This window comes from Prionailurus viverrinus, chromosome D4 (genome assembly GCF_022837055.1).
Source record: "Prionailurus viverrinus isolate Anna chromosome D4, UM_Priviv_1.0, whole genome shotgun sequence".
NCBI lineage: Eukaryota > Metazoa > Chordata > Mammalia > Carnivora > Felidae > Prionailurus > Prionailurus viverrinus.
The window spans coordinates 24668503-24692691 of NC_062573.1; the positions used below are offsets into that span (position 1 = coordinate 24668503).

The 24189-nt window shown below is 38.8% G+C and overlaps 1 protein-coding gene across 4 annotated transcripts in view; it reads right to left on the bottom strand.

The window, feature by feature from the left end:
- PLPPR1 (phospholipid phosphatase related 1) overlaps positions 1–24189 on the bottom strand; it is a 327145-nt gene that overhangs the window by 118051 nt on the left and 184905 nt on the right. For all 4 annotated transcript variants that reach the window (XM_047830313.1, XM_047830317.1, XM_047830312.1 and 1 more), the window contains one exon: positions 18195–18302. In XM_047830313.1, the coding sequence (XP_047686269.1) occupies positions 18195–18257 (63 nt within the window). In that variant the 5' untranslated portion in view covers positions 18258–18302. The remainder of the gene's footprint in view (positions 1–18194; positions 18303–24189) is intronic.

A 24189-nucleotide genomic window follows, 5' to 3' on the forward strand; every position in this document is an offset into this window, starting at 1 on the left:
AAAGATACTTTCTATGCTCAGAAATTTTTCAGTAGCATAGTCCCTGGTCCCTTTCCCATTTTTAAAAAAAATTTTTTTTCAACGTTTATTTATTTTTGGGACAGAGAGAGACAGAGCATGAACGGGGGAGGGGCAGAGAGAGAGGGAGACACAGAATCGGAAACAGGCTCCAGGCTCTGAGCCATCAGCCCAGAGCCTGACGCGGGGCTCGAACTCCCGGACCGCGAGATCGTGACCTGGCTGAAGTCGGACGCTTAACCGACTGCGCCACCCAGGCACCCCCCTTTCACATTTTTCATAGCTATTATGTAGTAGGGAGAGTGGGCACGGAAGAAGACCCCATCACCATGACACTTGTTCTTTACTAAGAAGGATCATCTGGAGAAGGATGCCTGGGTGGCTCAGTTGGTTAAGTGTCTGACTCTTAGTTTTGGCTCAGGTCATGATGACCTCATGGTTCGTGAGTTTGAGCCCTGAGTCAGGCTCTGTGCTGCTGGTGTGTAGTCTGCTTGGGATTCTCTTTCTTTCCCTTTCTCTCTCTGCCCCTCTCCTGCTCACGCACGTGCACACACACACACTCTCTCTCTCTCAGTAAATAAATAAACTTAAGAAAAAAAGGATAGTCTGGGGAGAGAAGGTATTTATTGTAAATGGTGAAACCTGAGCTCATGGCTCTTCTCCTTGGCACCAGGATCTCATCACACTTCCCTGCCATTTCATATTACCAGGTAAGGCATAAATTTAAAATATCCTTACCAGAGTGCTCCGGTTTCCACCAAACCCTTAAGATAAACTGCTTCCTGGGGCCTGCAAGATACCTCTCGATCTGGCCTCCGCCTGCCTCCCCAGTGTCCCATCACTACTCCCTGTCTTCTCCTCTAAGCTCTAGCCTTAATAAAACTCTTGCAGCTCTTCAAATTTGGGGGACCTTCTCAGCTCTTGGCCCACACCAAGGTGTCCCTTCCTCCTGCAGCACTCCTCCCTGGAGCCTACTCCTACACTTGAGTAGCGTCTCACTAGTCTTTAGGTATTGGACTAAATGTGACTTCTTCTGGGATGTTTTCGTGACCCCTTCCCAGCCAGAGCCATTACAGAATCTTTGTAGGCTTTGGGCTCTACTACACTTGATGGTTCCTCCTCACATCATATTAAGTATATTAAGATAGACCATATTTTATATAATTTCTCTTGTATAGAAATTATTTCCAAGTGTTTATAGCTTCTGCTTTGGAATCATTTGGCTGTGAATAACTAATTTAATTTTCTATTGATTATGAGAGGGTCAGGGTTACAGGTTTGGTTGCCAACTCAGTTAATAGCCAGGTGTGTGGCCTCAGACAAGTTGCTTACCCTCTCTGAATCTCCGTTATCTTAACTGAGACAAGAGAGATTTTGCATAAGTGATCTAAATTCCCATTTAGCACTAAGAGGTGATGCCTTTATCATTAACTGTGGGGAGAAATGTTTTAGGTGGTGGTGCATGGGGGTGGGAAGGGGCCATATGTTTACTCCACTGATAGAACATGCACCAAAGATCCTGAGTATCATGGGTAGATACTCTGGCCAGAGCTTCCAGTTAAGTAGAAAAAGACAGGTCCACAAGTATGTGTAGAAAAGACCTTTGGGGCGCCTGGGTGGCGCAGTCGGTTAAGCGTCCGACTTCAGCCAGGTCACGATCTCGCGGTCCGGGAGTTCGAGCCCCGCGTCGGGCTCTGGGCTGATGGCTCAGAGCCTGGAGCCTGTTTCCGATTCTGTGTCTCCCTCTCTCTCTGCCCCTCCCCCGTTCATGCTCTGTCTCTCTCTGTCCCAAAAATAAATAAACGTTGAAAAAAAAAATTTTTTTAAAAAAGAAAAGACCCTTTTAAAACTGAAAAAAGGGGGCACTTGAGTGGCTCAGCCAGTTAAGTGTCTGATTTCAGCTCAGGTCATGATCTCATGATTGGTGAATTTGAGCCCCCCATCAAGCTCTGTGCTGACCTTGTGGAGCCTGCTTGCAATTTTCTCTCTCTCTCTCTGCCCTTCCCCCACTCGCATTTTCTCTGTCTCAAAATAAACTTAAAAAAAACCCTGAAAATAAGAACAATCATTATTTTATATAATAAACAATTTAATATATCAACCTACCAGAGAGAAGAAAATTCAGAGCCCTCAAATATATTTTCCTAAACAAGACCAACAATTAAAACATGATTATAATTATTTATAGAAATGCCCCCTAAGGCTTGGTGTTGGTGACAACCATGTTATAAAATAATCAAGTTATGTTATAAAACCAATCAAGTGTTAGAAAGAGCAACTCTCACTATTGTTTCAATTAATTCCCCTCTGAGAAATGATGTAAGACATTGGACTTTTTGTGAATATAATGAGTTTTCAAATTACAGAAGAAGTAGTGACCAGTTTCTACCTTTGTAAAAAGAATTATGTACGTTATACTACACACATCAATTAACTTAGTGCAATTTTAAAAAGAAAAAAATAGCTGCTTTTTAAAATTTTTTTCAACATTTATTTTTGAGAGAGAAAGGGGCGGGGAGAGAGAGAGAGAGAGAGGGAGAGAGAGAATGAGATGGGGAGGGGCAGAGAGGGGACAGAGGATCAAAGGCAGGCTTTGCACTGACAGCAGAGAGCCTGATGCGGGGCTCGAACCCCCGCATCTGTGAGATTATGACCTGAGCTGAAGTCAGACACTTAACTGACTGAGCAACCCAGGTGCCCCTAATTTTTTCTGATGAAAAAACTAAGTAGGCTCCATGCAAAAAATATACATTTAATCCCAACACCCAGAGATAAACACTGATTTTTATGCATACCTCTTTTTTCTGGGCATTTAGTTGTATAGGCACATACATATATTTCTAAAAAGGTATTATGTTTTACCTCTGCACTGCAGAATTTGAATAGAGAGATTATCTGGCTTTGAAGCTGCAATGTCTATTGACATGACCCTAACACAACTTGGTAAGTCTGAGAAATTGGTGACGCTGATGGTCCTCCAAAAACATTTTCTATGAATTTATCTGCATGTATAAAACAGAAGAAAAATTAGGGTAGAGGAGACAAGTGTGTCTGCCTTAGGTATTGGTCCTTCCACAAGTCCATGGATTCATGTGTCAGTCCTGTGAACAGAAGGGCTATAGATGTAACCCTAAGACCCAGCAGCACCCCACTAATGCTCAGGTGATGAAGTGAGATGCTGAGTTTGAGAGCAGAGCTTCTGCCCACCCTTGGTGGAGAGAACCTAACAGTGGCTCAGATATTAGCATCCCCACTGTGAACAATGTTAATAATGGCAGGGCGAGGCACCTTTATGTGCCTTCTTTGCTTGAGGAAATAGATGTGCACTGGCTGAAGTGGATGTAAATTCTCAGTTCTCTGGGTTGCAACCCAAAACACTGCTGCCTGAGCATGGGTGGTAATTCTAGGCTTAACCAGGGAAGACTGGGGCTGCTAGAATCCGCTGTGAATGGGTGTGAGCACTAGACAGTGAGATTTTGGTTCTTACAGATAATGTCACTGTCGTCTATACTCACAGTCTGGTGAAGCCTGGGTAGACTCAGATTATATACTCTTTTGAACTCATTCCCTCTCACCCATCTCCTTATCTAATTTGAGTATTTCTTCATGGTATTAAGTATTTTTCTACAATATCTTTTTTGTGGATGCATAGTATTGTACTTTTTTGAATGGACAAGAATTTTTACCCCCCGCCCTGTAGTTTAATATTAGGGGCTTTCCTTTTTCATCATTAACAATTTAATGATAAATCATCTTTTACCCAAATCTGTCACATCCATGATTATTTCTGGAGCATAGATTAAGAGTGTGCTTTTGGGGTCCCAAGGGGAATACAAAATCTTAAAGATCTGGTACAGGGTACCAAGTTGCTCTCCCTACAGACTGCCATTTTATACTTCCTCCTCCTCTAAGTGAGGATGACTATAAATTATATTTTTAGGGGCACTTGGGTGGCTCAGTCAGTTAAGCGTCTGACTTTGGCTCAGGTCATGATCTCGCAGTTCATGAGTTTGAGTCCCACATCAGGCTCTGTGCTGACAGCTCAGGGCCTGAAGCCTACTTCAGATTCTGTGTCTCCCTCTCTCTCTGTGTCCCTCCCCTGCTCATCCTCTGTCTCTCTCTGTCTTTCAAAAATAAATAAACATTACAAAAATAAAAAATATTTAAATTATATTTTCATATGCTATGAGATAGGATCATCTCGCATTTTGATCTAAGTCAAACCATTGTAAATCAGGGACCGTCTGTAATACACTTTAAGCTCTTAAAGAATGGCAGATTACAGAAAGGGAAATTCACATTTCAACATTTCTACATATTTGAATTCTGGTCTCTGAACTTATCAGAAAGAACTTCCCTAACCTAAGTCAGTTCTCCACTACAGAAAGTTCACTTCTTCAATGATACTATGAAACCAATCATTATGCCTCCTACATATATGCAGTGAAGGAACATAAGTCTAAATTTATGTTGTTGAAAATCCAACTTTAACACCTATTGGCTGTGCAGTCTTGAGCAAAACAGTTAACCTCTCTGTACCTCAGTTTCTTCATTGGAAATTTAAAATGTGAAGACATATTCCTATTGCATAGGGTCAATGTTATCCTACTGATATTTTTAAGTACTCCAGTTCTATAATAGAACACCAAACAAATGTCAAATATGGTGTATTTAATGGTGTAAGATCAATATTTTCAGATTTAAAGAACTGTGAAATCTGTATAACTTACATTCTGAGATATGTGCAGAGAGCTATGTATTTCTTCCGAATGGTGACAAGAGCAAGTTGCTCTCATTCTGGCTGTACCCCTGACCTATTCAAAATCCTTCCATGGTATTTTATAGTTACCAGCATTATCATTTTTAGATTTAGATTACCAGTGAGATTGCACATCTGTTCTTACACTTATAAGAGATATGTATGTTCCCTCAAAGTCGGGTTGGGCATTGTATTATCTTTGAAAGGGTAGGCGGGTGAAGGAGTAGAACCAGTAAGGAAAACAGGAGGAGGGTGAGGTGGGAATGATTTCCCAGGCCCAACTCCTAGTCCTTCCCTTGGAGCCCAACCATCTGATTTTGCCTGGAACCGTATTTCCTCTTCTTTTGATCTTTTGTCCTCGAGGGCCAGACTGAGTCTCTTAGTTTTGACTTATTTTCTCTGGATAGCAGTTTATTTTAACTGGGCCCTTGATCTCAGAACATCCAACTTGAACAGACTCAATGCTGAAGGACAGAGGAACCCTCACTCAGTTGGAAGAATACCTGAGGACAAGGATAGAGGGTGATGGCAACCATATCTCATTTTTAAAATCAACACTGCTATCTTGATACTGTGAAAAATAATAGATACCTAGGGATGCCTCGGGGGCTCAGTTGACTCTTGATTTCAGTTCAGGTCATGATCTCATTCTCATTGTTTATGGGATTGAGCACCGTGACGGGCTCTGCACTGGCAGCACGGAGCCTGCTTGGGATTCTCTCTCTCCCTCTCTTTCTGCCCTTCCCAGCTTCGGCTCTTTCCCCACCCTCTCAATAAATAAACATAAACAATAATAGCTACCTAAATGTTGGCATTGTCCTTTGGCTCCATACTGCAAACATGAGTCAAAGAGATGATTAAATAGGAAAAGGCATAGGAAAGTACTTTATAATTTGCACGTGTCATTGCAATCTAAAAGACCAACAGATTTTTTTTTAAACGCTTATTTATTTTTGAGACAGAGAGAGACAGAGCATGAACAGGGGAGGGTCAGAGAGAGAGGGAGACACAGAATCGGAAACAGGCTCCAGGCTCTGAGCTGTCAGCACAGAGCCCGACGCAGGGCTCGAACTCATGAACCGCGAGATCATGACCTGAGCTGAAGTCAGACGCCCAACTGACTGAGCCACCCAGGTGCCCCAGGACCAACAGATTTTTCATTGCTTTGTTTTAAACCTTTCCAACAACATCTTAATATATATTCTAAAAACATTATCCCCTTAAGCCCAGCAACGTGATGTATCTGGGGATTAAACTGCTATATTAAACTCTCTAAGGGTCAGGGTTTTGGTGTCTATGTTGAAATGTCTGTGTAGTTAGTTTTACTTTTCATCTTTGTTGGTTTTGTATCTGTTTTCTATTGGGTAGAAGCTGTTACTTTAATTATTTTTGTTAATATCAACCACTTGCTACTTGGCAAGTACTTTTAGGTGCCTTATCCTCATTTATTTCTCAGAAGTGCCCAAGAGGAAGTTTTTTTGTTTTTTGTTTTTTGTTGTTCCATTTCACAGATGAAGCAACTGAAGTGCAAAGTAGTTATCCAAGTTTATAGCAGCAGTGGATGGCAGAGCCAAGATTCAAACCCCAGGCTTTTCACATCACCTTATTTTCTCTTTGTATCCCACTACACATGAGGATGAGATTTTGATACTTTCTCCTTGGAAAGTTCTGGATGTGACTTAAATACAAAGATCTAAGGTAGCTGCAATCTAAGTCTCAGGAACAAGGTGGTCAGATCTGCTAAACCTTAACATCTGCAAGGAAAGAGCAGACAGCAAGGCCAAGACTCACTCTTCTTTTTACGGTGGAGGCACACAAACTGACAGAGGCCTAGAAATGTCATTGTCCCCAAACGATAATGTGCAATGCCTTCTGGCCCAAGAGAAGAAAGACACCCAGAACCATCAAGTTCTTGCAGAACTTCATGAGATTATTTATCTTCAGGCTGGCATTTATAACAATCACCTGGTAGGTTCCAGCTGAGAAAAATGAGTTGTCAAAAACAGGCAATAAAAATTGCAAGTACAAGTAACCGTCAAGATGATAAAACTGTCACATCTGTACACATCAAGCAACAATTGTGTTCATTATGTCCAAACTCCTGGTACTTAATATTATCTGCCAAGGAAGCTAAGCTCCATTTAGAGTTTTGCTGTTAGCATGAATATATTTGAAAGAGACTTGACTGAGTTGTTCATGATTTTACAGAGAATGCAATGACATTGTCTTGAAAGAATCCACTGGTATCTGGGAAGATTTGTCAAAAGGGGTATCTCCGTCCCAAAATATCTCTCTATTTTGAGAAAATACACTGGCAATGATTTGGGGCGGGTAGGGGGGATCTTAGCGCATGTTCTCATTTTTAGGGGAAAAATTCTACTTTAATTTGGGTGTGTTTTCCCTCAGGGAAACGCTCCTTTTGTTGATCCTCAAGTGTGAGAGGTGTTTCTGAAATGACAGAGAAGAGGAAAGAGAAAGAAAGTGGAAAGACAGGAGAGGGGATCAGGAGTACAGAGGGGAGAGTACTATATGGGAAAGGAGGAGGTAGGGAAGGAGGAAGCTGAGAAGGAGAAAAAAGGACTGAGGATGGAAAACACAGAAAGAGGATATTTGATTATTTTGATCACTCTTTTTACTTTATAGCTAGTTTATTGTAAGAACCTTTATCCTCACCAAAAACTAATATAATTGATTTCAAGTAGCAAAAACGAGGATAAGAAAGTAGATGTCCTCACGTTCACTTAAAAGTTGTTAATTTTCTACTCCTCCTGCTGCCTCTTTCTTCAGCTTTTGTCTAGTTCAGCATTTGCTATTTTTCATTGCTTGAGTAGAACCAGATCCAGGAAGGGCTGAAAGCCGTTGGTTAGAAATGTCGTGTGGCACAAAAACAGACACTCAGATCAATGGAACAGAATAGAGAACCCAGAAATGGACCCACAAACATATGGCCAACTAATCTTTGACAAAGCAGGAAAGAACATCCAATGGAATAAAGACAGTCTCTTCAGCAAGTGGTGCTGGGAAAACTGGACAGCAACATGCAGAAGAATGAACCTGGACCACTTTCTTGCACCATACACAAAAGTAAACTCAAAATAGATGACAGACCTCAATGTAAGACAGGAAGCCATCAAAATTCTCGAGGAGACAGTAGGCAAAAACCTCTTTGATCCTGGCCACAGCAACTTCTTACTCAACATGTCTCCAGAGGGAAGGGAAACAAAAGCAAAAATGAACTATTGGGACCTTATCAAAATAAAAAGCTTCTGTACAGCAAAGGAAACAATCAGCAAAACTAAAAGGCAACGGATGGAGTGGGAGAAGACATTTGCAAATGACATATCAGATAAAGGGTTAGTATCCAAAATCTCTAAAGAACTTATCAAACTCAACACCCCAAAAACAAATAATCCAGTGAAGAAATGGGCAAAAGATATGAATAGACACTTCACCAAAGAAGACATTCCGATGGCCAACTTACACATGAAAAAATGCTCCACATCACTCATCATCAGGGACATACAAATCAAAACCACAATGAGATACCACCTCACACCTGTCAGAATGGCTAACATTAACAACTCAGGCAACAACAGATGTTGGCGAGGATGTAGAGAAAGAGGATCTCTTTTGCATTGCTGGTGGGAATGCAAACTGGTGAAGCCACTCTGGAAAACAGTATGAGGTCCCTTAAAAAACTAGAAATAGAACTACCCTAAGACCCCACAATTGCACTACTAGGTGTTTATCCAAGGGATACAGGTGTGCTGTTTTGAAGGGGCACATGCACCCCAACGTTTATAGCAGCACTGTGGACAACAGTCAAAGTATGGAAAGAGCCCAAATGTCCATCAATGAATGGATGAATAGATAAAGAAGATGTGGTATATCTATACAATGGAGTATTACTCAGCAATCAAAAAGAATGAAATCTTGCCATTTGCAACTAAATGAATAGAACTAGAGGGTATTATGCTGAGCGAAATTAGCCAGTCACAGAAAGACAAATATCATATGACTTCACTCATATGAAGACTTTAAGATACAAAACAGATGAACATAAGGGAAGGGAAGCAAAAATAATATAAAAACAGGGAGGGGAACAAAGCATAAGAGACTCTTAAATATGGAGAACAAACAGAGGTTTACTGAAGGGGTTGTGGGAAGGGGTATGGGCTAAATGGGTAAGGGGCATTAAGGAATCTACTCCTTATGGAGTAGACCATCTTGGAATTTTAGTGATTCTGGATTTCACTCTTATTAGCAAAAGAAAAGTTTATATTCTAGTCCTTAAAAATCACTATTTGTTTGGGGTACCTGGGTGGTGCAGTTGGTTGAGTATCCAATTTTGGCTTAGGTCATGATCTCACAGCTTGTGAGTTCAAGCCCTGCGTCGTGTACTGTGCTGAAGCTCAGAGCCTGGAGCCTGCTTCAGATTCTGTGTCTCCCTCCCTCTCTGCCCCTTCCCCAATCACACTCTGTCTCTGTCTCTCTCAAAATAAACATTAAAAAAATCACTATTCACTTGTCAAAGGCTTTTCATTTAAGAGGCTCCAGCCAGCATGGCAAGTACACTTTCAGGATTAGCTGACATGGGGAAATGTCCAAAGGAGACGTTTTTCTGAATACCTAACATTCAAGGGCATGATTTCTGGAAGCACCTGGGTTGCCCATTACAGATCATACTTCTCAATCCATTCTGTGTTGATCCCCTCCCTTTCAGCCCACTACCTTCTGTGTCTACTCTCTTTATCTACAAACTTTGTTCTCTTTCCAGTGACATCTTCTCATTTTGGTAGCATCCAAGGATTACTCGGAACTGTGCTTTCCTGACTTGTTATCACTATGAGACCTTTTGTGCAATGTACTCCTTTGCCAGACAGCTTCTCCACCACTGGTTTGGCCTTCTGGGTGGGTCCCATGCAGGCTTCCACTTTGTCCTCACTTTTGAATTTTTAGGTGCTGGCTTGTATCTACTCACCTCACCAACTGCCACAAGTAAAACATCCCTCAGTCAAAATTTTATGCTTGCAGAATTAAAATATCACTAAGAAAATGCACATCAGTGCTCCACTGTGGGCACTGTTTGGCTCTCATTTCCACCCTCCATCCTTCACACACATTTCAAGCATGGCCCAATAATCCTGGCTCTATGAAAAACTTGATGAGATTCAAGTTACAGAAGCCTGGTTAGCAACTGAAGTATGCAAAAAGGGCAAAACACATAATGACTTTGGGGGGAAAATAGGTACTGAATAGATAAGTGTTTAATAAATGAATGCATTCACGGAACAAAGATGGCCTGAAAACATCCCACTGCAAACATCTACAAACAATGGCTTGTCTTTTTTATCATTCATAGATGAGCTGAATCAAAAAGGGTACTGAACAGAAGAGTGGTAACCCAATAAACTGACGATACAGTGGACCCAGATGGGAGTAGAGAAAGGGGTACAGGTCAAACTCCATAACAAGATTTGGGGTTTAATGTCCATGAGGACCAGGTGTGAGGACCTGAGTGTGAATGGAGACTGCTGTGTAAAAGCCAGCATTCCTGAACCTTGCTTTTTCACTCAGAGAAAGAATGTTCTACATAAATCCACCTGCTGTCATAGGAAGACTACAAGGAAGGTGAACTTTGATCTAAGTATACTTTGGGATTGTCACATTTGGGTTCTGAATATAGAAGCCTAAGCCCAAGAGAAACATGCAAAATCCCCCCAAAGACTCTTAAAATCTAAGGCCTGCATGAATCCTACAGAAGAAGCAAGCCCTGCTAAAAAATGAGCTAAAAAATTACAAAAATAAATAAGGAAACAATCCACCATGAGCTAGAGATGGCAGATACAACATACAGGAGGATTAGCCTACCAATAATTTCAGAAAACAGAATAATCTGAAAGAATATAAAAGAAAAACTGTAAGCATGGGGACACTATACAAACAAAAAGATTTTTGCACATAGAACTTCCAGAAATTAAAAAACAAGATGGGTTAAGAGACATGGAATACAGAAAGACGGAGAAGAAGATCCAACATACCAAATGGAGAAAGAAAATAGAATGGAGGAGAGAGAGTATTTGAGGATGTGGTGCCTGAGACTTTTACAGAATTGGTACAAATGTGACTTTTCACACTCATGATATAAAATAAATTCTAGCCAGTATAAAACTCACACCTAAACATTATTATATGAAATTACAGACCACCAAAGCAAAGAGAAAAATGGCAAAGCCACTGGAGAGAAATGTGGATTACCTATCAAGAAGAGTATGACTTCAACTCAGCTCAGGATCTCATGGTTCATGGGTTTGAGCCCTGCGTGGGGCTCTGTGCTGACAGCTCAGAGCCTGGAGCCTGCTTCGGATTCTGTGTGGGTGTGTCTCTCTCTCTGCTCCTCCCCAACTCATGCTCTATCTCTCAAAAATAAACATCAAAAAAAATTTTTTTTTAAAAAGAACAGTAATAAGAGGAGAGTCTTCACAGCAAAAATAAAGGTAGGCTGCACGGTGCAGGAGAGGGAAATGGTTTAATACTCTGGAAGTTCAGAAAGTAGAATAAACTATTCAATCCAGAATTCAGTACTAAGCTAGACTGCCCTTCTAGATTAATTGTATTATAAAGACAAAGTCAGATAAATATTGCAACTGTTTACAATTCATCAGGTCCATGCTGAAAGAACTACTAAAGGTTCAGTTTCATGAGGAAATTAAACCCTGACAGAAGGAGAGGAATAAAAGGAGGAAGGGTGAGCAAAGAAAATGAATATGCATGGGGCGCCTGGGTGGCGCAGTCGGTTAAGCGTCCGACTTCAGCCAGGTCACGATCTCGAGGTTCGTGAGTTCGAGCCCCGTGTCGGGCTCTGGGCTGATGGCTCAGAGCCTGGAGCCTGTTTCCGATTCTGTGTCTCCCTCTCTCTCTGCCCCTCCCCCGTTCATGCTCTGTCTCTCTCTGTCCCAAAAATAAATAAACGTTGAAAAAAAAATTAAAAAAAAAAAAAAGAAAATGAATATGCAGGTAAATTCAAAGAAGCCAGGACTAAAAAATTAGTGAAAAAATTTAAAGAAGATATAAAATCAAGAATGACACCCAAGATTTCAAAGTGACTTAAGAACATCACTGTTTACAAGAAGCGAAGAGCTACTGGTTAAGCTTACTGTTTGTTAACTTTAAATATTTAAAATTGAAGAGTAATGGGGCGCCTGGATGGCTCAGTAGGTTAAGTGTCCGACTTAGGCTCAGGTCATGATCTCACAGTTCATGGTTCAAGCCCCGTGACGGGCTCTGTGCTGACAGCTCAGAGCCTAGAGCCTACTTCAGATTCTGTGTCTCCCTTTGTCGCTGCCCCTCCCTGCTCATGCTCTGTCTCTCTCTGTCTCAAAAACAAATAAAAACATTAAAAAAATTTTTTTAATTGAAGAGTAAGGTTTAAAAGAAGAGAAATAGAAATCTATAATTTAAAACCGAAAGGGAGATTAAAACAAAAGAAGTAATCTAATCTAGAAGGCAGAAAACGGAAAAAAAGGAAAAAGAAAAAGGAACAAAAGTCCATATTTACAACTTCATGCCAGAACGCCTGAAATATTCTCTTTAAAGTCAGCAATGAGGCATGGATGACTTCTACTGCTGCCTCTATCTAACATTGCGCTGGAGGTCTTAAGCAAAGCAAAAAGATAAGAAAAAGTTGTAAAAACTAGAAAAGAAACAAATCTGCTACTACTTGCAGACGATATAACTGTCTGAAAAAATATCTAAAAAATATACAGACGCAGTCTAGAGTTTAACAAAGTTTCCTCAAGGAAACGGATAAAAATTTCAATATTGGTCTTACACTGAAGCAAACCACAGGGAAATGTAATCATGTCCTGGCAATTCCACGGCTAGGAGTGAATCCAAGGGAAGCTCTTGGACACATGGACATGGAGACAGAAATAAGAACGTTTTCTGCCAAAGAAAGCTGTAAGAGTAAAATAAGAGTCAGGAAAACAAAAAAGAATCAACCAAACTGTCCCTCAGTGGGCGTATTCATGCAATGAGATAAAATGCCACAATTTAAAAGGAATGGATTGCCAATCTGGATAAATGTCAGAAACATAATGTTGAATGAAAAGGCAAGTTGCAAAAGGAAAGTTCAATATGGTATCATTTATGTAAAATCTCCCTAAGATATTGTTTACGAATATGTAGATATATAGGAAAAATACGAAAATATGAATGAGAATCATACAGGGGAATAAAGCCTCCAACTTCATGGATAGTTACTTCCAGGTCCAGGACAGTAGGACTTCAGCCATATTTGTAATATTTTATTTTCCTTGAAAAAATATTTTTTTTCCTTGAGAAAACATTTGAAGCACATATGGAAAGATTTGGTTTTGGTGTATCTGTTACATTTCCTCTGTTTGAATTCTTTCATAATTAGAAGTAATAGTGAAAAGATATTCATTGATCAAATTGACATTTTAACTAAGTTATTTTTGACCAAGTTTTCTGATATCCCTGGCATAATGTACATAAACGGTAAGTGTTTTTTCATTTTATACCCCATTCCACCCCCAACGGGGCCTTATTCAAAGTTTTCTTGCTCAATCTCAGAAGAGCACTATTAAGAGAAAATATTTAAAAAATTTTTTTCTTCATTAACAAAAGATTTTTTTTATATGAAATTTATTGACAAATTGGTTTCCACACAACACCCAGTGCTCATCCCAAAAGGTGCCCTCCTCAATACCCATCACCCACCCTCCCCTCCCTCCCACCCCCCATCAACCCCCAGTTTGTTCTCAGTTTTTAACAGTCTCTTATGCTTTGGCTCTCTCCCACTCTAACCTCTTTTTTTTTTTTTTTTCCTTCCCCTCCCCCATGGGTTCCTGTTAAGTTTCTCAGGATCCACATAAGAGTGAAACCATATGGTATCTGTCTTTCTCTGTATGGCTTATTTCACTTAGCATCACACTCTCCAGTTCCATCCACGTTGCTACAAAAGGCCATATTTCATTCTTTCTCATTGCCATGTAGTACTCCATTGTGTATATAAACCACCATTTCTTTATCCATTCATCAGTTGATGGACATTTAGGCTCTTTCCATAATTTGGCTATTGTTGAGAGTGCTGCTATGAACATTGGGGTACAAGTGGCCCTATGCATCAGTACTCCTGCATCGCTTGGATAAATTCCTAGCAGTGCTATTGCTGGGTCATAGGGTAGGTCTATTTTTAATTTTCTGAGGAACCTCCACACTGTTTTCCAGAGCGGCTGCACCAATTTGCATTCCCACCAACAGTGCAAGAGGGTTCCCGTTTCTCCACATCCTCTCCAGCATCTATAGTCTCCTGATTTGTTCATTTTGGCCACTCTGACTGGCGTGAGGTGATACCTGAGTGTGGTTTTGATTTGTATTTCCCTGATAAGGAGCGACGCTGAACATCTTTTCATGTGCCTGTTGGCCATCCGGATGTCTTCTTTAGAGAAGTGTCTATTCATTTTTTCTGCCCATTTCTTCACTGGGTTATTTGTTTTTCAGGTGTGGAGTTTGGTGAGCTCTTTATAGATTTTGGATACTAGCCCTTTGTCCGATATGTCATTTGCGAATATCTTTTCCCATTCCACTGGTTGCCTTTTCGTTTTGTTGGTTGTTTCCTTTGCTGTGCAGAAGCTTTTTATCTTCATAAGGTCCCAGTAATTCACTTTTGCTTTTAATTCCCTTGCCTTTAGGGATGTGTCGAGTAAGAGATTGCTACGGCTGAGGTCAGAGAGGTCTTTTCCTGCTTTCTCCTCTAAGGTTTTGATGGTTTCCTGTCTCACATTTAGGTCCTTTATCCATTTTGAGTTTATTTTTGTGAATGGTGTGAGAAAGTGGTCTAGTTTCAACCTTCTGCATGTTGCTGTCCAGTTCTCCCAGCACCATTTGTTAAAGAGGCTGTCTTTTTTCCATTGGATGTTCTTTCCTGCTTTGTCAAAGATGAGTTGGCCATACGTTTGTGGGTCTAGTTCTGGAGTTTCTATTCTATTCCATTGGTCTATGTGTCTGTTTTTGTGCCAACAAAAGATTTTTTTAACTTTTGACCCCATTCATCTATTTCTCCCCCTCTCCCCTCCAACAACCACTAATCTGTTTTCTGTATCTATGAACTTGGTGCTTTTTAAATTTAATTCCACATGTAAGAGAGATCATACAGTATTTGTCTTCTCTGACTGACTTATTTCACTTAGTATAATGCCTTTAAGGTTCATCCATATTGTTGTATTTTGCAAGATTTAATTCCTTTTTATAGTCAAATAATATTCCATTATGTGTCCATTCCACAATTTCTTTACCTATTCATCCATGGACGGACACTTAGGTTGTTACCATATCATGGCTATCGTAAATAATGCTGCAATGAACATTGGAGTCCATACAATTATAGGTCTTTGACAGCTAAAATACAGGAGTATCATGACAGCCACTTTGAGATATACCTCTTCCCCTCTCAATTTCTACTTTATTTCACTTCACTTCCTCTTTTTCTTTCTTCTGCTTATTTCTGAGAGAAGTCACTGATTTACCCTATTTTTTAAAGTTTTTACTTAAATTCCAGTTAGTTAACATAGTGTACTATTAGCAAGTGCACTTGTGATGAGCAGCAGGTGTTGTGTGTATGTGTTGAATCACTAAATTGTACACCTGATGTACTTTAAACTTCCATGCAAAATAAGGACAATACAACAAGAAAAAGAATAAACTGTCTTTCCTTTCTCAGATTTTTAGACTTATATTTATGTTTGTTAAGGTTAAGGCAGAGAAAGACTGGTTTATATCTCTTGTTGCTTGCTCCACCCGTCAGCTCATTGTTCATACATCAGAGGACCAAAAATCTTCAGAGATATACCTTCTGGCAATAAATTAAACCTCTTACTTTGAGGTTTAGATCCTATTTGATTTTTAAGAAAATTTAAAGTAAAATTGCTACCAGGAAGATAAAGATAGTATCAGATGACTTATTGTCCAATTTCCCCCAGCTTACTTTACAAATTTATTTCTCTTACAACAAGAATTTTAACATTGAAAGACCGACATAGTGCTATAGTCTTCTACATTTTCCCCATGAGCAGCATGAGAAAGGACTCTTTTTCCTTCGTTAAAATTTCAATATGAACAATGGTAACTAGAACCCACAATATACATAAGGTATAGTTATTGTCCGAATGGAGTTATTCTAGGCCTTCTACAGTAAGTTAAAGGAAGAGTATTAAGAAGATGTGTTTACGCCAGTCAGAGTGGCCAAAATGAACAATATAGATGCTGCAGAGGATGTGGAGAAACGGGAACCCTCTTGCACTGTTGGTGGGAATACAAATTGGTGCAAGCCGCTCTGGAAAGGAGTGTGGAGGTTCCTCAGAAAATTGAAAATAGACCTACCCTATGACCCAGCAATAGCACTGCTAGGAATTTATCCAAGGGATGCAGGAGTACTGATGCATAGGGCCACTTGTACCCCAATGTTTATAGCAGCACTCTCAACGATAGCCAAATTGTGGAAAGAGCCTAAATGTCCATCAACCGATGAATGGATAAAGAAATGGTGGTTTACATACACAACGGAATACTACGTGGCAATGAGAAAGAATGAAATATGGCCTTTTGTAGCAACGTGGATGGAACCGGATGGTGTGATGCTAAGTGAAATAAGCCATACAGAGAAAGACAGATACCATATGTTTTCACTCTTATGTGGATCCTGAGAAACTTAACAGAAACCCATGGGGGAGGGGAAGGAAAAAAAAAAAGAGGTTAGAGTGGGAGAGAGCCAAAGCATAAGAGACTGTTAAAAACTGAGAACAAACTGAGGGTTGATGGGGGTGGGAGGGAGGGGAGGGTGGGTGATGGGTATTGAGGAGGGCACCTTTTGGGATGAGCACTGGGTGTTGTATGGAAACCAATTTGACAATAAATTTCATATATTGAAAAAAAAATAAATTATATTAAAAAAAAAGATGTGTTTATGTTGAGAGAAAAGTTCTTTGTTTACCCTTTCAGAGATTCAGCATAGTGTGAGTCTGTAGGTCTCCTGACTTATATGAACACCTCTGTCCCAAGTTAATGTTCTATTTCCCCCTAATTCTGCAATACAAACAGATTCACAAACATCACCAGAAAAGAAATCAAATATTATTTGTTCATCTAAACTACCAAGGGATGTCTGCAAGTGAAACTCAAGGATCAGCCAAACCCATGTTTATTGGCCCCAAATCAGAATGTTCAAAATTATTCAACAGACTATATAGACAGCCAAAGTTATTTCAAGAGGTAGAAGGTAAAAATACTTCTTGCGTTGATGCACAGAAGATGTTTAAGCAACGTATGTATTGAAAGTACAGTTTTGAATATAAGTAGTGGTTTAACTCAAGTGTTGTCTGTCTTCACATGGATAGTTAAATGGATCAACATGCATGTTCCTCCCACACTCAGCCAAAAAGATCCCATAATATAAGAATATGCTACAGCTGGGCCTTGGGATGTAAAGACTATCCTGGCAGTTACCCAGAAAGGAATCTCAGGACACTTACTCTTCAGCTCTTTACATAGTCATATTTTAAAGACAATCTTTAGGATAGAAAACAACCCATTAGATGCTCTACCTATGTCTTTGAGAAGGCAGAAATAATATCTTTGGCAAATAGACATCTTATTTTGAGATAACCTGGAGTAGCTAGCTTTTTCTTTTTTGCATCGTATGATTACAAATTTCTTAAAATTTCCAGGTCTCTGCCTCCTCCATAAAAACATTATAAAGAGTGAGGTACAGTGGGGGAGTGTAAGGAGTTTAACCAAGAAGATGCTGGAGAAGCGTTTGTTGGTACAGGCTTAGAGCAACTCAACAAAATCATTCATGACCAAAATAAATTGCACATTACACAAGCTCTCAATACTCTACTTAAAAAAAAAATGCCCAGTGGAAACAGTCAATTCTAAGATTTTTTTTTCTTTATTTGGGCTGTAAGGCAAAATCTGTCAACTAACATCATCTGTACACAATCTGGTTTATTAACTCCTGAAATATGATATTTATTTTTTAATTGAAATTTTAGTTAACATATAGTGCAATATTGGTTTCAAGAGCAGAATCAGTGATTCTTCACTTATATACAACATTTATTTTTTAAAAACTATCTACTTAAAATGCTGCATTCATAATTCATACATTCAAGTCACTACTGGAAATAAAAGGAATAAATTATTTTGTATCCCATAGATGAACCTTCTTGTCGTATGGCTTCAAATTCAAGGAACACTTTGAATAATTTATTCCTTACCAATATTTGTGCTACCAAAATTTGTCAATGAGAAGATCAATTTTGTAAAATAATCGAAGTTCTCGGCATAAAAACTACTATTATTCTGATTTGTCCATAAAGGCAAAAAATACACATACCTCAACAAATATAAAACACGGGATGATGGAATAACTTCGTTGAGTGTTGTTTCCTACAGCCATTTCTTACACCATGTAGCAAGGCTGCACCGTCTAAAACTGGCCAGGCTGAAATAGAAACAGGTAGCATGGTATAAGAACCATAAGTTTAGCAGTCCCTTAGGGATTTACATGAAAATATCAGCTACCCTCTAGATAAACAAGCTGTGTACAAACAATGCAAACAGTGATCTATAACATAATCAAGTCAGACTAATCATCATTTCAGAGAAAAGACATGTATATACTAGCCATGAGCAGTCTAGAGTTTAAATGACAGGTAGTGAACCCCCCACCCCTGCAAAAAAAAGCTACAGTGAATCGAATTCTAATTGCCTAGACCTGCACCTTGCTTTACCTGAGTAGACTGCCCTCATGCCATGAAAGGCAGTTTCTGCTACAATACATTTGTTGTTTTCCATACTGCTCAGATCTCCTCTCTCTAGGCCTGATTCTCCCAGTTTGCAAGGTTTGTTTCTACCCTTGCCTATACCTTTGGAGCTGACATTTAGTACTGAGGCACTAACCCCTGACTTCTTACCCTGACCACTCTTTGCCCTTGCTCCTTTGATTATTAAGTATTTTGGATTAATACATCACTGATCCCTCTCACTGAGTTCTCTCAGCCCCATGTGTGTGTGTGTGTGTATGTGTACCAAACACAAAAACACCATAATAAAATCTCTCAATTTACAAAAATGGAGTATCTAGGCAACCGTAGATTATTTTCAGTATTTGATAGAATATCTCTGACCTTGAACCAAAAATATTCCTGTATTAGATTTGTTTTTTTAAGAAGAATAAAAATTAACCAAACAACCAAGTTGAGGTTTTAGACTTTTATAAAACTTCCAAGGCCAGATGAAAAGAGTTTTCCACTACACCTTTATTTTCTATCCAAAGCAACACATAATATGTTTCAGGTACCTGTTCTTGATAGTTATTATTTTTTGCCTGTTATGTTTCTGTGTTACCCTTCCTAATAGTTGTCATGGGTTATTGCATGAAGAGTGACACAGGACTGCACTATCCTTAAAGGTCATGAATTAATATTTTTAACTTAATTCTATCTTTGTAAAGTCCTCCTTACCTTTTCTAGAAAGAAATTTTACATTTCATTCTCTTTTTGAGATACCAGCTTCTCACTTGATTAAAACTTTCTCTGATCAAATTTAACATTTACATGTGGTATTAAGTCCACATCAATCACAGCGCTTAAATTACTTAGGTTTAGGCAACTTAAGTTTTCAATTAAAATCAGATATTATCTGTTATAAAGTAATACCCATAATAAATCTATTTCACCATTCTTTTTTGGGACTTAGGAAGAACTAACTTTTTTACAATTACAAAAGAATCCATATGTAGGGTACAGGTTGAGTTAATCTGGCAACCACATATTCTTTACATTTTACCCTTAATCCAAATATCTTAGAATACACGTATCTATGATTTAGAGGAGTCAGTACTTCTTTCACAGTGCCATATATTTGAAAAGAAAATTAACTTTTAATCACCCCAAAGCAAGCATGGGCACCAGAAAAAGCAAAGGCATCAGACACCTAGTATTTTAGATGGTTTCTCCAGATGGTTAATAAAAAAATAGCAATGAAAAGGAGAATATAAGACAAGACTTGGAGTATCATATAAAATCTCCTTTATCTTCAGTCTTTTAGCTCAAAATACAACCTAGCTTTTTATGTGTACAGAGATTTTACACACACACACACACACAATTAACTACATTGAGGCATATTTTACATATATATAATTCACCCATTTCAAATATTCAATGATATTTTAGTAAATTTACCATGTTGTGCAACTGTCACTATAAAACAATTTTAGCACTTTTTGCTCACCCCAAAAAGAATCCTCTTCCTCACCAGCACCTCCCTGACCACCCTACCACTTCTCCAGCCAAGTCACCCACTAATCTACTTTCTGTCTCTATAGAGACTTTCTGTATTCAAGTAAATAGAATTATACAATATATGGTGTCTTGACCTGGATTCTTTTATTTAGCACTGTTTTTGAGGTTTATTCATGTCATAATGCACATATCAGTAATTTTTTCCTTTTTATTGCTGAATAGTATTCCATTGTATATCTATAGCACCTTCACCAACTGGTAGAAACATAGGTTGTTTCTAATTTTTGCTGTATCCAATCTTAGGTTGCATCTAGTATTGTGGGTAATGATGCTAAGAACATCTGTGCATAAGTCGTGTGTAAATACATGTTTTCATTTCTCATTGTTAGATACCTAAGGGTATCTGGGTCATATGCTACATTATATTTGCTGGGTCATATGCTACATTATATTTAAGAGAACTGTGGACGTGTTTTCCAAATGGTTGTGTCATTTTACATGGATACCAGCAATGTAAGCGAATTCCCATTTGCCACATCCTAACATTTTTATTGCCTATCTTTTTTTAAATTATAGTCATTCTAGTGGTTATGAGATGATAGCTCATTGTGATTTTCATTTAATAACAAATGATATTGAGCATCTTTTGATGTGCTTATCAGCTGTTATATCTTCTTTTATGAAATATCTACTCAAATCTTTCCGTTTTTTTGACTGGGTTGTTTATCTTATTGCTTTCAAGGTGTAAGTGTTGTTTTACATTCCAAATACAAGTTTCTTATCGGATATGTATTTTGTCTTTTGACTATTAATGTATCTTGGCATAGATTCCTTTAGGTTTTTTTGCTTGGAGATTTCTCACTACTTGAATCTGTGGGTTTATGGTGTTTTTTTTTTGCCCAGATTTAGGAAAATTTTCAGCATTATTCCTGGAATACTTTTCAACATGATTTCTCATCTCCTGGGACTCCAATGACATGAATATTAGATCTTTTGCTTTAGTCTATCATGTCCCTGAGACTAATTTTCCACCTCGGTCTATTTTCTCTGTTGTTCAGATTAGGTATTTTCTATTATTCCATCTTCAAGTTCACTGATTCTTTCCTCTTTCATCTTTATTATGGTGTTGAGTTATATCCATCCACTGAGTTTTTAATATCAGTTGTATTTTTTAATTCTAGAATTTCCATTTGCTTTTTCTTTATTCTCTTTCTTTACTGAGATTACTTTTTTCATTTGCTTCAGCATGTTTGTAATTGTTTATTGAAGCATTTTTATGAAGACCACTTAAAAATTCTTGTCAGATGCTTGTGACATCTATGTCATCTGGGTATTGGTATTTCTTGGTCTTAATTCAGTTTGAGATCATCCCTGTTCTTGGGATGAAGAATGATTTTTGATCGAAACCTTGGGTTATTACATGATAAGGCTCAAGATTTTGTTTAATCCTTGTGTTTTATCATACCTCCTCTGATACTCCTCCAGTAGGTTTGTGTTATAGCCATGTGAAGGTGCCACAGGTTCTCCACTTGGCCTTCTATAACACCTGGTTGGGGAGGGGCCCCTTTGCTAGGCAAAAGTAGAATTCAAGGTCTCTACTGACATCCTGGCTGGAAGGGGGAGAGGTACCTCATTTTTATTGCTCCCCATGTGGCCTCCACAGACACTGTGGGAAGGTGGCCTCATGATTGCTGAGTAGTGGTAAAATTCCTGACTTTCCACTAGCCCCCCCTCTGATGCCACCCCAGTGAAAAGGAAGTAGGGGTTCCTCAGTACTTCCTGGTAGGGGTGAGAGGCCAGGCTCCCCACATATTTCCCTCTGATACTGGGAGGTAGGGAGACAACTCATTACTGCCCTGCATGAAATAAAGTTCTGGCTCCCCCTTGACTTTTTCTGACATGACCTCAGCAGGAATCTGAGGGAGTCTCCTTATTGCCTAGCAAAGGTAGAAGTCCAGGGTCTCCACTTGGCCTTCACTAGTTCAGCAGAAGAGATGGGACTATAGTTTTTTCTGTGGTGTTTGGCTGGAGTCAAGAGGTTCTTTTCTAAAAGTTTTCTGTTTTCCTCGGCTGCCTTTTCCCTACCCTTTGGCTGAGCTTTTCTTGGGGCTATTTTGTCTGTGAGTATTATTCTTACTCAGGTATCCAGATTCTCCATCTAGTCTGAGAGAAGCGACAAAAAGAAAATCGTGGGAACTCACTATTGTGTTGTTTCTTGTGTGCTAAGGTCCTTATATAGTCTACTTTTCCTTCTATCTCTCAATTTCCTTATGTTTATAGAACATTTAAGATTTTTAGTTGTTTTCAGTCAAAGGCACAGGGAAAAGTACATCTTACTCCATACTCCCAGAAACAGAAGTCATCAGAATCTTTTTGAAGAAGTACCACATAGTCCAGTCACCAAGATTCTAGTACAGCCCAGCCCAGCTTTGTTCTCATGAACTTGAGTTTCTCAGTGCCCAAGGTTTCAAAATAAGAGAACATATCTTATCATTCATTCATTCATTCATTCATTCATTCATTCGTCCCTAAGTCATGGCACATATCCCATTAGGCAAAACCAGAAGCAATGAACTGGTCAAATACCCTGTGGGTATAACAGGAAGAAGGATAGGAAGGATAGGAAGAAGGAAGAAGGATAATGATAGCACAAATAAATAATCAATTCTAATTCTTGCAGTCAGGGATCTCTTTATCCATCAGTTATATTGTACATTAATCTTTTATGCATTAGGCACAGTAGACATAGTGCCTAGGATCCATAATACTTTTAGGGGCCTATGCAAAGACTTTAATTTCTTCTAAAGCCAGAAAATGGACTTTGAGGCAGAAGAAAATTTTAATATATATTATTAAATTTAGTTTTATGCCAATTGTAAAATATAAATTTTAATTTTTTTTTAACTAGAGAAAGGGGTCCCCAAAGGCAAAGTTGCTTAGAGTCCACAAAAGTAATATTGCAGCTCTAGTTGAAGAGAAAGTTGAGGGAAGGTTTCTTAGAAGAGATGGCTATTTAAGTTGATCAAAATAAAAGCAGAGGAGGATGAGAGAGGCATTTCAGCTAAAGGGAGCAGCAGGAGCAAACGTTCTGAAGACATGAATATGAATCAGCCTAACATGTGTGAGAAACTAAAAACAAAGAGCAGGTCAAATGTATGAGAACCAGGATGAGCAACAGAAGTACCAAAATTTATGTACATGTAGCTCTTTGTGCACAAACTCTCACAATCAGAGTATCTCAAGAATAAGAAATATTCGTGGTCTATTTCCATATCAGATAGTAACATAGGGAAAAAAGAGAATATGGACAGACAATGCTGTTTCTTGGTAATAAACTCAGACAGAGCTCTTATTTCTAAGCAGCTAAGTATATTATAAATCAGACTTGTCTAATGAAGCGATCACTGCCATCTCCTATATTTCCATTGATTTTTCCACATAATTTCCTCTTATTTATGAGAATTGTTATAATTCCTAATCAACCCATGATAGATACAAAAATAATTACTGATTACAAAGTATCTGTTTTTGTGATTCTGAAAATTGATGGTGATGAAGCATGGTAACAGCTAGACTTCATTTTTAAGTTTTGCATAGTTGGCTCCAGCTGGTCAGTCAAGGAAGCAGCAAAGAAGAAAAATGTCTATGAAAAACAGTCACCATAATCCAGTGGGCCTTTCTGCCCAACTTTGATGTGAATCTAAAATTGCCAGTGGCCAAAGTCATAGCCTATGGTCATTCTCAGTAGCCTAGAGTCTATTATGTTAGGGAAGCTAGAGTTTTCTCCTTTTACAGAGACAATTTTGAGCTAATTTTGCCAAAAAATGCCATGGTTCCTTTCAAAGTTAGGATGATATGAATTAATAGACCTCACTAAAACAAAAATCTAAAAACCACATAGGCAACAACAACAACAAGGACACCAAAAATGGTACCCTTCCAAGGAAGTCAAAAATTCTTCACTCTGAGGCCACAGTTAGGACAGTGTTTTTGAACCCCATCACTATTGATATAGTGGGCTGGATAATTATTTCTTGTGAGGGGCTTTCCTGAACATTGTTAGATGTTTAGTTATATCCCTGG